Genomic DNA, 12,040 nt, shown 5'->3' with positions numbered 1-12,040 from the left:
TGTTTGCATTTGAGGGTAAGGTTTGCAAGAAGTCATCGACAGAAACAGGAGATAATGATAAGGAAATGCACACCCGAGGTCCGATGATTCCTTGGATGCCCTGCTCTCCAAGATCACCCTTAAAAGATAAATTACATAGGAAATATTTTTCTACAAACGGATTTGAACAAAAACATGTCACATTCAGAGTATATAGACTACTTCATGTTCAAATGTATTTTCATGTTTGTTACCTTTGGCCCAACTGGTCCAATTAAGCCAATATTTCCCTGCAAATCAATAGATCAAATATTGAAACAAAAATTGGATTTCATATGAATTCATAAAGAGCAATCACATTCCATGTTAACAATCAGTCTATAATACAACCACCCTGTTTTTTTTATTATGCTAGACGTGTTAGATGACTTTATCTATTTCAGAACCATGATTAAAGTTTGTATTCGACTCTAAATAAAATGATAATACTAATAATAAACTTATGGTTCATATTATTCTTTCTTCTCAAGTTGATTGTGATGTACCTTCTCTCCTGGTTCTCCACGAAGACCTTGAATACCTTGTATGCCAATTCCTTCTTCACCCTGCAAAAGATTTACATCTATTAGGCATATTTTTGTGTCTTTTTAGTAGACTGGTCAAGTGCAAAAGCTGTAATTTCGTGATTAATTAACACTTTTACCTTCTCTCCTTTCTGACCTGGTAAACCTGGCACTCCATCATTGCCAATGGGACCAGGCAAACCTGCAATACCCTACAGTAGTTTGCATATACATGCGTGTATGTTAGAGTTTGTGTGTGAGAGACGGCAAGAAAGAAACAAAGAAGAGAGAAAAAATGTCACATTATGCAAATTGATTTTCCGAGGGCATCTCTGAATAAAAATTTTGTGTTATCCAATGCATTTTGCCACTCCTAATAACTTTATCAACCATGCACTTACATCTTTTCCCGACTCTCCTTTGTCTCCTTTCACACCCTGCTTCCCACGTAAACCCTTTCAAAAATAATGAAAGTATTATCAGATAAACCATGAAGCAATTCATTTTTCAGAACTAATAACATCTGATTCTGAATCATTAAACTTAGGCTTAATATGCAAGTAGACAAAATTAATGATGCATGATATTTATGCTGTAAATTAAATTTTACAGTGCAACCTTATAAAAAGACTTCTAAAAGGATGCTAATCAGCCTTCATACTTACTTTTGCTCCCGGCTCCCCGGGGTCACCCTATAAAGTGCAAACAGTAAAAACAACTCTGGTCGATTGTGTTTGGTGCTGTCAAAACATGTTTAAGCATTTTGTGACACTTCTTACTGAATACTGTAGGTTGGACTGATATACAGTAACATGATGTAATATGATGCTGTGATACTTGTACTGTGAAATAATCATCATTGCAATATGCGATTAAATATGCATTACCTATAACTTTACACATTACATATCATAAGCATTGAAACATCATGATGCTGTTACTGTGTTCACTGATCCATGTTACCTTGACAGATATTCCTGGTGACCCTGGTGGTCCTGACTGGCCAGGTAGGCCTGGAGCGCCATTGACCCCCGGTATACCAGGAGGTCCCTGGGGACCCTATAACATGCAGTAAATAATGTTTTAGTTGTCCTGAAGTTCACTGTTGAAAAAACTCCAAAAATGTTTCTTTTTGAGGACTCACTGAAGATCCTGGTTCCCCTTTTCGTCCAGGAACGAAATTTGAGTCTGTGCCAGCTATAACATATCCAGGCTCTCCCTTATTGGAAACACACACAAAAATCACTTTACAAGTAGATAAATCCAGTAGTAAATGGTGTCATGAGCTCACTGCAGAAAGCAATCAGTCTAAATTAAATGCAAATTAGACTTACTCTCTCTCCTCTCTGGCCCTTTGGACCAGGGAGTCCAGGTAGACCCTGCCAAGGAAAGAAACGTGAAGAGTGATAATTATATTCATATAACCAATATTGACCAATTTAATATTCCGATAGACGTGTAGAACAATAAAAGGTTTAATGGTGAGGCATCCTGCTTACGTTTAAGACACTGACCATAAAATAACTGCCATTCTGGGAACCGCTGCTGCTTGTCACCCCCACTTTTCACTCAAGTCAATGTCATAAGTTTACCCATCTTGCGATAGTATATACTGTATATATAAAAGTTACTTTCATAACTTTTATATATCTCAAAATTACAAATTTGCTTGTAAAACGCTTCACACTATATACAGCATATGATACCCTATAGGCTTAAGACCCTTTCCCGTCATTATCAGTGCTCTATCCACTGAAGGTAAAAAATGCCCCCAAATTCTTTTTGACAGAGAATATAAAACTCCACTTCCTGTCTGACAAATAAAAGTTGCTTAGTGCAGATAGATAATACTTAAAATATTAAATCCACTTTCTTTTAGCCTCACATTTATATGATCTGAGTTTTAGCCAGGTGACCCGACATAATGCTCCATAAAAAGGTTTACTTTTGTTATTAACTTTATTTTTTATTTTGATCTTACCATATCACCTGGAATACCTGTATGGCCCTGAAAAAAACACAAAACAAATATCATTTGCAGAGTCAGACATAAATGAAATAAACTTTAACCAGGTCAGTGGGAGGTTTTGTTTTTTCTAATTTAGTTACCCGTTGGCCGGCAGAACCTGGGGGTCCAGTTCTCCCTGGTCGTCCTGGCAACCCAGGTACACCATCTGTTCCAGGAGGTCCCTGTCATATTAAAACATCATGGTCTGTGCTGGAAAATGTAATTATAGACATACACCGCAAAGCAACACTCACTCATACAGCACAGCAGGGTTATGAGATTGGATACAGTGAAAAGGAAAAAATAATAACAACAATAATTTGATATTGACTCATGAGGACAGAGCAGTTGTGTTAACATTTACTGTAACTGACTCAAGGAATGGGTAACAGTAAACAGACTGTTTACTGACTTATTTGAACTAATCTGTCCACATTGCTGAAGATGGTCTTATACCTTTTTACCTGAAACTGAACAGCTCGATAATGCACATCTGCTCTCTAAACCAGATACAACCAGCATAGTTTGTAGATCTCCAAATATTGAACTGTGAATCTGTCAATACCCAACAAAGGGTAGAAATGTGTGTTTTGACATGATGAAGACACTGTCCCATTCACTTTATAGATAAAGCCATCCTGGGTCCAGATTAAGATAGTAATTCCCATTTCTTCTTCTTTTTTCTTCACTGCAACCATCATTACTTTGACAACAGGCAACTGTTAGCTGTGGCATAACTGCAAATTTAATGATGATGAATTTAATGAATTTAATGAAACTGCAAACAGAGTTTTTAATATGATGATTGTGATTTTTGTTATTTTCTTCTGTTTTGGTGTGTTGAAAAATGTATTATATTTTGAAAAGGTACTTGAGATAATAATAACAATATGGAAATGAACAAATCTCGCAGCACCCTTGGCCCATGTGGATTGAACAAATGAATTAATGGAGAGAAGAAAAAAAACAACTTGGATAAACAAGCTTTTATGCAAAACAACACTAAACAGCTGTTTGGAACTCCAGCTTTAGATGGACGGTGAAAATAACTGGAATAATTTGAAGAAACTGACTTACTGCTCTCCACCTTATTATATTTTAGTTAATTTTTGTGTTATACTTTAACCTTCTGTCAGTGACTGTGACTATTGCTGTTTCTACTGTCAAAGTTACAGCTACCCTGCTCACCAATGACCCCACTACAAAAGAACCTTGTAGTAGTGGCAGTGCACTTACTTAAACAGCTCATGTTCATGCTGCATATATAATAAAATGTACAGCAGATTCAGCCAAACACATGGGTAAGGTAATCTTGACAATAAATGATTATCAATGATGATGGCAATGACAAGAACGGTGTTAGTGTTTATTGTGTGTATGTTTATTGATTCTTACCCTTTCTCCCTTCTCTCCTTTGGAAGAAGTAAAAGGATCATAGTTTCCAGGGCTTGGCCTAAATCTCTACATAAACAAAAAAAGAGTAATGGTTATTCTAAAAAATTTATTAATAATAAAGATAATAAAGTTTAATTAATAGCAATGAGGGTACAATAATGCACGGCAAAGTGAGAACAGTCGATGGAAATGTACAAAAGTATTAGCTTTTCACTTATCAGGTTTAATAATGCAGAGAAGAAAAGTTGATCAAACATACCAGTCCTCCAAGACCAAAACCATCTCCCTGAAAGAATGAGAGTTAGAATACTGAAAATAAATAACACTGCTTTTGCGCACATTAAATATTTAATATTTATTATATTTAATATATTTAATCTTTAACACAACATTAAGTTAACTCACCGGTTCCCCTTTCTGGCCCTGGATAAACAAACAATTAATATGATTAATAGTTGATGATGTAATATACCCAGAACAATGATTAATAAGAGAACAACTCATAACATCTCATTAATCAAACCATTGTTAATGTGAGAAGTTCATATTAATGTCAGCACCAATCTGAAAAAAAAAATCTAACCAGGATACAAGAGAAGAAAAGACACACTGTCCTGCTGTTTAGGACCAAAAAGCAATATCAATGCTTATGTGTATTTATATTGAATGGTCATGTCATGTGGTGATTAGTACCCTCTCACATGTTTGGTTGCACTACGACTAATATTAGCCTATACTGATAGTGATGATGATCAATGATGACTAAAGTGGTGGTGGTGGGGTGGGGTGGGGGGGTTGTGGAGTATTTTGTGTCTGAAGTCACTACCTTCACACACTCAGAGGGGCAGGGACCCTGAGGCTTTAGCAGCCCTTCTGGGTCTTCAGTCGGGGTGTCCAACTGAGCAATCTGAAAATGGAAACGAGAAAAAACAGTATTCATCACGTACTGATCAAGGACATTTAGAATACAGGGGAAAAGATGGCTATGTAATGCACATCCTCCACAGCTCTGATGTCAAAATGAACTCAAGACTGCTGAAGTGTTTAAAGAGTCCTTATGAGTTGATTAAAAAAAGTGATTAGATTTACATTTATGTAGTACAGGGTCACCATGCATGCACAAACATCTGTGGCTTAGGCGACCTCTCCTATACATCTTAAAGAGGTGGTATTATGCTTTTTGGCTTTTCCCCTCTCCTTTATTGAATTATATATGTTTTTTGTGCATGTAACAGGTTTGCAAAGCGAAAAAGCCCAAAGTCCAGAACAAAGGGAGTTCCTATCTCCCACAGAAAGCTCTGCTCTGAATCGCTTGAAAACAGCTCGTTTGTAGTCCAGTCACTTTCTATACTTGTGACGTCACAATGAAAACGCGTCATAAAGCTTGCCAAGCATCTAGCGAGGTCAGGCACGCCCTCAAACCAAGCTAGTCTGAGCGGAGGCCCCTTTGGCTCCACTCGCCTTTGTTTGGTTTTCCATTGTAGAAATGTTGTACCTGTACCTGCTTCCAGGTACTTTTTTACGTATCACCTCACCTCCGTTGAGGTTGAGGTTGAGGTTCACGACAAGCTACGCACTATCTCTGGGTACTATCTGTAATGGAAAACGGAGCAGGGCCGAGTAGAGTCGAGTCTATCGATTTGCGCTACGGTAGCATTTTTCGGCAAGGCAGCATAGATCGTCAGAACACAACAGTTCAACGTTTAGTCCTAAAAGACGATGCAACTCCTGCCTGGAAATTCACAATCACAACCTGTAAGTATGCTTTATTGGTTGTTAATCATATTTAAAATAAACACGGCAATGTAACTTCACAGACTGTTCAAGTGCGGAGTTGTTGTAAACGTTGGCTAACACTGCTAAAGTTATAGCTATAATGCTAATGTTACACCTGATGTGAAAGCTACTGAGCGACTTGTTTGGTCAATTTTTCTCTGCTTCTGATTGGCTAGTAGTCCTTACCTGGGAACTGCGCATGTGCAACTCACAACAAAGATTTTGTACAAGTAAGATCCATCACTCTGTAGCTCAAGAGCGGAGCGTACAACACACAGGGTGAAAAGAGGAGCTGCAGCAATGTGCAGTATGAGAAAAATATGGTGTTTTTTGAAAATTAAACCACGTAAACCTGTTCTGGTACAACCCCTAAATAAGATTTTGAACCTGAAAATGAGCATAATACCACCTCTTTAAGGTACATTTACATGTGCAACTTTAGTATAGCGATCTGATTAAAATTCAATCACCTAAAACACTAAAACACAGCCAGTTGTAAAACTTGGCTTCAATCGCATGCATGAATATCACATGTTGTTTGAAATTTATTCTCAAGTCTAACTGAACTCTAATTAGTTCAATGTTATAACAACAAAAGATATAATAGTTTTGCTTTGTTTCTGTCTTGCCTTTTCATATAGTTCAAACTCCGACAGCAGTTCCTCACTGCAGATGCTATTGATAAATTCTCTCTCAATGGAAGAGAAGTCATCAAAGGTGGGTGAGTAGAAGATATTTTTGTAGCTAGTGGGTGCTGCTATTTTATTCAGCTCCTCAATGTCTGCATTAGAAACTCCAACTGCCAGGACACTGACGCCTAGAGAGAAACAGATTCAAAACATGATAACCCAGGCAAAACCTGCAGGTTTGAAGTCTTGTTTGTTACATATCGATTAAAAAAACCCCAATTTGCTTCTTTAAAACTCGCCATTAGCGACACCATTTTAGCGGCTTTACAATAACTGACCCAAAGCACGTGCAATTCTGGAGGGTGGCACCACATTATCCTGGGCCCTGCCGTCTGTAATAAGAACCAGAACATGAGCCACATTCTGCCTCATCCCCAGAGACTCTAGGAACAGTTCCTGCAGAACGTAGCTGATGCCTTTTCCTGGGGGTACACAAGTGTATAAAGACAAAAAAAATTAAACCACTGGGAGAGTTTTGCTCTGATAAATGCAGGTAGACTAAATTTACTTGTCTGCACAGCACTGTTTCTGTTTTTATTTTCATAAACACATACAACACATACTGTACATACAACAAGCTGATAAGATATTTAAATATGAACAGCAAAATAATCTTAGACTAATGCATACCAGAAATTATAAAAGTGTAATAATACAATCAACAAAAATAGAAAAAATTTGGGCCATTATTTAAGTAAAATTTAATGGCCATAAAACATTCTAGTCATTCTAGTTTTTTATAAATGAGTCATTAAATGGGACAATTTTTTATCATTTATATAATGTTCACTTTTTCTTTAAATCTCTGACTCAAATGAATGCAATTAAACATACACTCTGAGTTTGGAACATTTTTTATTACATGACATATAGTACAGTATAGCCTGCACAGTGAAACCTTTCTTTGATGAGATTATGTGAAATGATACTTGCTACGTCAGCAGTCAGTACTAATACTAATCTATATGTTCGAGGGACCAAGAATAGCATATTTTCTGTCCACCAGCATGACAGCTGTTAGAGGCTGCGATATCAACAGCAGGACCTAAATATGAAAAGAAATGTGCACATTTGTGTGAGCATCACTAACCTGTTCTGGTGTTGCCTCCTCTGTAACGTAGTGCTTTGAGGGCTCTGAGCACAGAGTTTCTGTCTTTGAATTCATTTAGACGGAATTCAATTCGAGGCTCATCACTGTAATGAACCACTGCTATCTGAGAGAAGATTAATGGAGAAAATACACATCAACACAACATCATCATGTTCACTAAATTGAATGTGATGCAACTTTGAGCTATAATTCTGCTTCACTTAGCCAATCACAAGCCATGTGGCATTCTGCCTTGTTTATCCTTTCTACTAATGTTTGAGACAGATTCTGCCCACATTGTGATAGAATTGCACATAGTGTTACTGAAAATCGTACTGGCACAAGACACTCACTGGAGCAGTTTGCTAACTTGCAGCAACTATCATCATTTACAGTCACTGCAATCCAGTCCAGTTTGTAATTGTCCTACTACACTAAACAAATGAACAGTCAAAGAGAGCAAAGTACAGTATACGCCTCAAGCCATATCATCACCACAACATAAAACAAAGAACGTTTTTACTGAGAGACCAACCTGTGTGGCCTGAGAACCAATGACTGGGAAGTATGTGGCCACCCGGAACATGAAGTCCTTTATCTTGATAAAGTTGTTAGCGCCGATGCTGGAAGACTCGTCCACTAAGAATACTATGTCTGCTTTGGCCTTACCACACACTGAACAAAACACAAACACAAATCTTAAATACATTTCCACAATTTAATGTGTATAAGAAGCCAATACTCTCTATTTCTTATTTACACACCGTCACACTGTAGATCTCTCTAAAATACCTGGTCTTGGTGGAGCTGCTGTCTTTGCAGTGAATGGGGTTAATCGAAGGGAGGTGACTCCTGCCTCTTTGGCTTCAGTGACACTTGGCTGACCTGGAGGCTTCTTGGTGGTTATGGATTTAGTCGGTGGCACAGCAATGGGGTGCCGGGTGGTCCTGGTGGCTCCATGAGAGATGGTCGTATTGGTGATGGAGGCAGTCGTGATATGAGGAGAATGGGGGGCAAGTGTGGCAAGCACAGACTGGACTGTAACCACCGGAGGATCATGTCCCACTGAGATTAACACAGGTTTCAAACTAGTGATTGTCTCATTTGCACAGTTAAAACTTTTTTGCTAGTATAGTTGCTGGGAAACATCTGTGGTGCTGTCCAATCAAAAGAAATCAACTATGTAAACTGAAGTCCCTGTAAGCATCCTGAGCTGCAACATACGCCAGGAATATTATTTCGAGGGCAAAGAAACTTATTAAACTTAAGTGCAAATCTTTTTCAAAAAATATTTTATTAATGTATATGTTTCAGAGTTAGTAGTGTTCATGCAGTTTAGAACGACACAGAAATATCTGACTATGCTAAACTAACTGATGCTATTTAGGCATTTAGTTTTTTTTAACTCTTCAGTCTAGCTAAACAGGTCACAGGTGGATTTACCCTATAGTACGACTAGATTAAAGAAGAGTGTTTAACTCAATGCAATCAATATATTAAACTAGTATACTTTCATTATGACATGAGTGGGAAAATATAGATACATATTAAGTGTACGTATATCCTGTGCAATTAACAAGCATTTTGTAGCATGCCAGATTCAAACCTTTTCAATAATGACTTACATATTCTCTGATACACAGTGCTTATAGGCCCCTCCACTTCTCCATACAAAGGTCTGATGGTAAAAATATAAGTTCTTCCATACTGCAAATCGTTGATCTTGTAGGAGGTAAAACCAGGGCCCAGGGTCTCTGTTTTGATCTCCAACACTGAAAAGACACACAAAGAAAAGCATTTCAGCTGATTTAATGTTCAGGAATAATAGGAATAGGAAAACTTGCCTTCCTATTGAAATCAACTGACTTATCAATGTGTCTAAATACAATGATGTGTGACACATTTGATCTAATACAAGTTATGTCATGTGTGTTACATTATGTCTGTTTACTGTATTTCAGAGATATTTTATCTCTCCAACACTGTCACTCACTTATATCAGATTGTTACTAAAATTACAACCACTGCCTACCAAAGGAAAAATGTACTTGTAAAACTCTGCATTTATGATAAAACATGAATATTGGATTTGTTTTTCTTAATATTTCCCATTTCAACAAAAGGGTGCTTATGCTGAGAATCAATACACAATGCAATAACATGCTACTTATCCACTTCAAACCCTCTGGGACAGTCAACAAAAATTATTTTTTATTTCTATCACACTGTACTTGGAATGTATTCAAATAAATAAAGTTTTCAAACCAATGCCTCTTTAAAACAAAACAGTGTGCCTCTTTGGGTTAACAATTTGACTGAAAATTGCATTCATGTTAACGTGATGCTAAATAGAGGGTGACCACTGACCTGAGATGTGCCTCCAGGAGAGAAGGTATCCAGAGACGCCAGCCACACGTGTCCAGTTCAGAATAGTGCTGCTGTCTGTAGTGTTCAGAGCAGCAAAGCCATTCACTTTTGGAAGATCCACTGTAACACGTGAAAGGAACAAACAAAATCCGTCAGGACCATGTTTGATTTACTCAGTCATACAGTATGTTAGAGAACAGGAAAAAAAATCAAGATTATTACTTTTGCTGCATACATTGAAACATGTCAATCAAAGGATAATTAATATTTATATACAACCATGCACAATAGAGATGCACTGTTCAATATTTTCTCACTAAATACTGATTTCGATATCTCAATTCAGGATATCTGCCAATACTAATTCCCTATCTGATACCATTGTATAAATATCTCAGGCAGGACTCACAGGTGCGAGCAGTGACCAGGACTGGGCTTCCCTCTCTATTGCCCACCATAGAAGACACCTGGATCTTATAAGCTGAGCTCTCCCGCAGGTTGTGGATAGTGAAGGTGGTTGAAGCAGCAGATACCTTGTGCGACTTTTCATCACCCCCTACAGCAGACAATAACACAAATCCAGCATATAGAGATAATCAGAGTGTGAAATAATAGTGCTGTGTACTCATTTACTGAAATGAGCCACAGGAGTCCAAACAGTGAGTTTTTAAGAGCTACGTAAAATGACCAATTATGCAAAAGGATAGTGAAAATGCTGATTTCCAAGAAATGTTGGAGTTAAATGATGCCACTGCTTAGCAACATTTGAATAGGGTTGGGATTTTTGTTAGGCATTGAATTAACAGTGAAATGGTTATAGGTGTCAGGCACTGGCTTTAAACTCAGAACTGTATGTACACATGGTTGACTGTATGTGAGGTCCCTCACCCAAGAACGGAATCCAGGAGATTTTGTACCCAGATGCTCCTTGTGTTTTCCTCCAGGAAAGGGTGAAAGAGTTTACTCCAATATCCACAACCTTCACCTCCCTCACTGCCTGAATAGGCTCCGAGTCTGAAACTGCAGCTGAAAAATAATACCATACAAACACAATTCTTTATAAATTTACAACTGTGAATCACATTAAAATTTATTTCACCCAAAATTCTAATCAGTTCCACTCATAATGCATAAAATATCTATAAAAACATAATTAAATTTAGAGCAATCCAAAATCTCTGAGCTGAATGAGCTGGTTTATTCACACACTATCATTTGTCAGTGTAATAAATTTGGCACTTGGAGCTGGTGTAACATACCAACTTTGACAGTGACATTGATAAATTGATAGCAGCTCTGCTGACTTGGACTCAGTGACACATACAACAAGTGACAATGACACGAACTGTGGTTAAAATAGGAAGACCAAAGTACATGACTTGTCAGTCAAACAAAGACACCACAAGGGTTGCTGTGGCATGGGATTGAGAAACCCACTGTCCCTACCCATTTAATTACAAAGGGATGCACAGCTGCACAGAGCTATTTAGATCTAAAGATGAATCACAATCAGTTAAAATAAACTGCAAGACCTAACTTCCGTTCTGTACCTGTGAGCTGAGATAAGGAGATTTCTGGTCCCTCTGAGTTGCTGTACACTGCACAGATGGTGATTGTGTAGGTGGACTGTGGGTTCAGGTCTTCGATACGATGGAAAAGAACACTATGGTCTAGGTAACGGGACAGAGGGCTGCTATCATCTGTAAACAGGAAGGTACATAAGCACAGATACACATAACACAATATTATTTACAATGCAGGAATATTGAGTGACTCCCACAGTTCCCATTCCTGTTTTTTTAGATATATAGTCTTTAAAGGCATCAAAAGGTTGTCTGACAAGTATACAAACAGAAAGTAAATTTGACTGACCTGTGAAAACATAAATAGTCCCCATATTGGAGATGGAGCAGAGAAAATAATGGGCAAATATATCACCTGACTTCCAAGAGAGTTTGTACTCGGTAGCGCCAACAATGGGACTCCACTCCACATCTATGGAGGTACTGGTGTAGGATGTCACTTTGAAGTTGGACACATAGCCCAACGGAGCTGAGAAAAGAGGAAGATCATGAACATGAATAACCTGCATTTGCTCTAACAATACATTGTCAATTACATTATTTAATCGATAATATGAAACAGAAAGATTCATGACAAATGGGTACATTTT

At 37.7% G+C, this 12,040-nt stretch overlaps 1 protein-coding gene across 1 annotated transcript in view; it reads right to left on the bottom strand.

Moving 5' to 3' along the window:
- col7a1l (collagen type VII alpha 1-like) overlaps positions 1-12,040 on the bottom strand; it is a 65,569-nt gene that overhangs the window by 31,207 nt on the left and 22,322 nt on the right. Inside the window, exons 17-40 of the mRNA XM_046072423.1 lie at positions 10,756-10,893; positions 10,277-10,423; positions 9,868-9,987; positions 9,126-9,272; positions 8,293-8,565; positions 8,036-8,175; positions 7,501-7,624; positions 6,689-6,832; positions 6,351-6,538; positions 4,772-4,852; positions 4,351-4,368; positions 4,205-4,231; positions 3,946-4,011; positions 2,652-2,732; positions 2,524-2,550; positions 1,877-1,921; positions 1,687-1,761; positions 1,506-1,601; positions 1,208-1,234; positions 944-997; positions 683-754; positions 525-584; positions 234-269; positions 74-118 (exon numbers count right to left, since the gene is read on the bottom strand). Of these exons, the coding sequence (XP_045928379.1) occupies positions 74-118; positions 234-269; positions 525-584; positions 683-754; positions 944-997; positions 1,208-1,234; positions 1,506-1,601; positions 1,687-1,761; positions 1,877-1,921; positions 2,524-2,550; positions 2,652-2,732; positions 3,946-4,011; positions 4,205-4,231; positions 4,351-4,368; positions 4,772-4,852; positions 6,351-6,538; positions 6,689-6,832; positions 7,501-7,624; positions 8,036-8,175; positions 8,293-8,565; positions 9,126-9,272; positions 9,868-9,987; positions 10,277-10,423; positions 10,756-10,893 (2,231 nt within the window). The remainder of the gene's footprint in view (positions 1-73; positions 119-233; positions 270-524; positions 585-682; positions 755-943; positions 998-1,207; positions 1,235-1,505; positions 1,602-1,686; positions 1,762-1,876; positions 1,922-2,523; positions 2,551-2,651; positions 2,733-3,945; positions 4,012-4,204; positions 4,232-4,350; positions 4,369-4,771; positions 4,853-6,350; positions 6,539-6,688; positions 6,833-7,500; positions 7,625-8,035; positions 8,176-8,292; positions 8,566-9,125; positions 9,273-9,867; positions 9,988-10,276; positions 10,424-10,755; positions 10,894-12,040) is intronic.

Source organism: Micropterus dolomieu, linkage group LG16, assembly GCF_021292245.1.
Source record: "Micropterus dolomieu isolate WLL.071019.BEF.003 ecotype Adirondacks linkage group LG16, ASM2129224v1, whole genome shotgun sequence".
NCBI classification, from domain to species: Eukaryota; Metazoa; Chordata; class Actinopteri; order Centrarchiformes; family Centrarchidae; genus Micropterus; species Micropterus dolomieu.
This window is presented reverse-complemented; position numbering and strand designations above follow the sequence as displayed.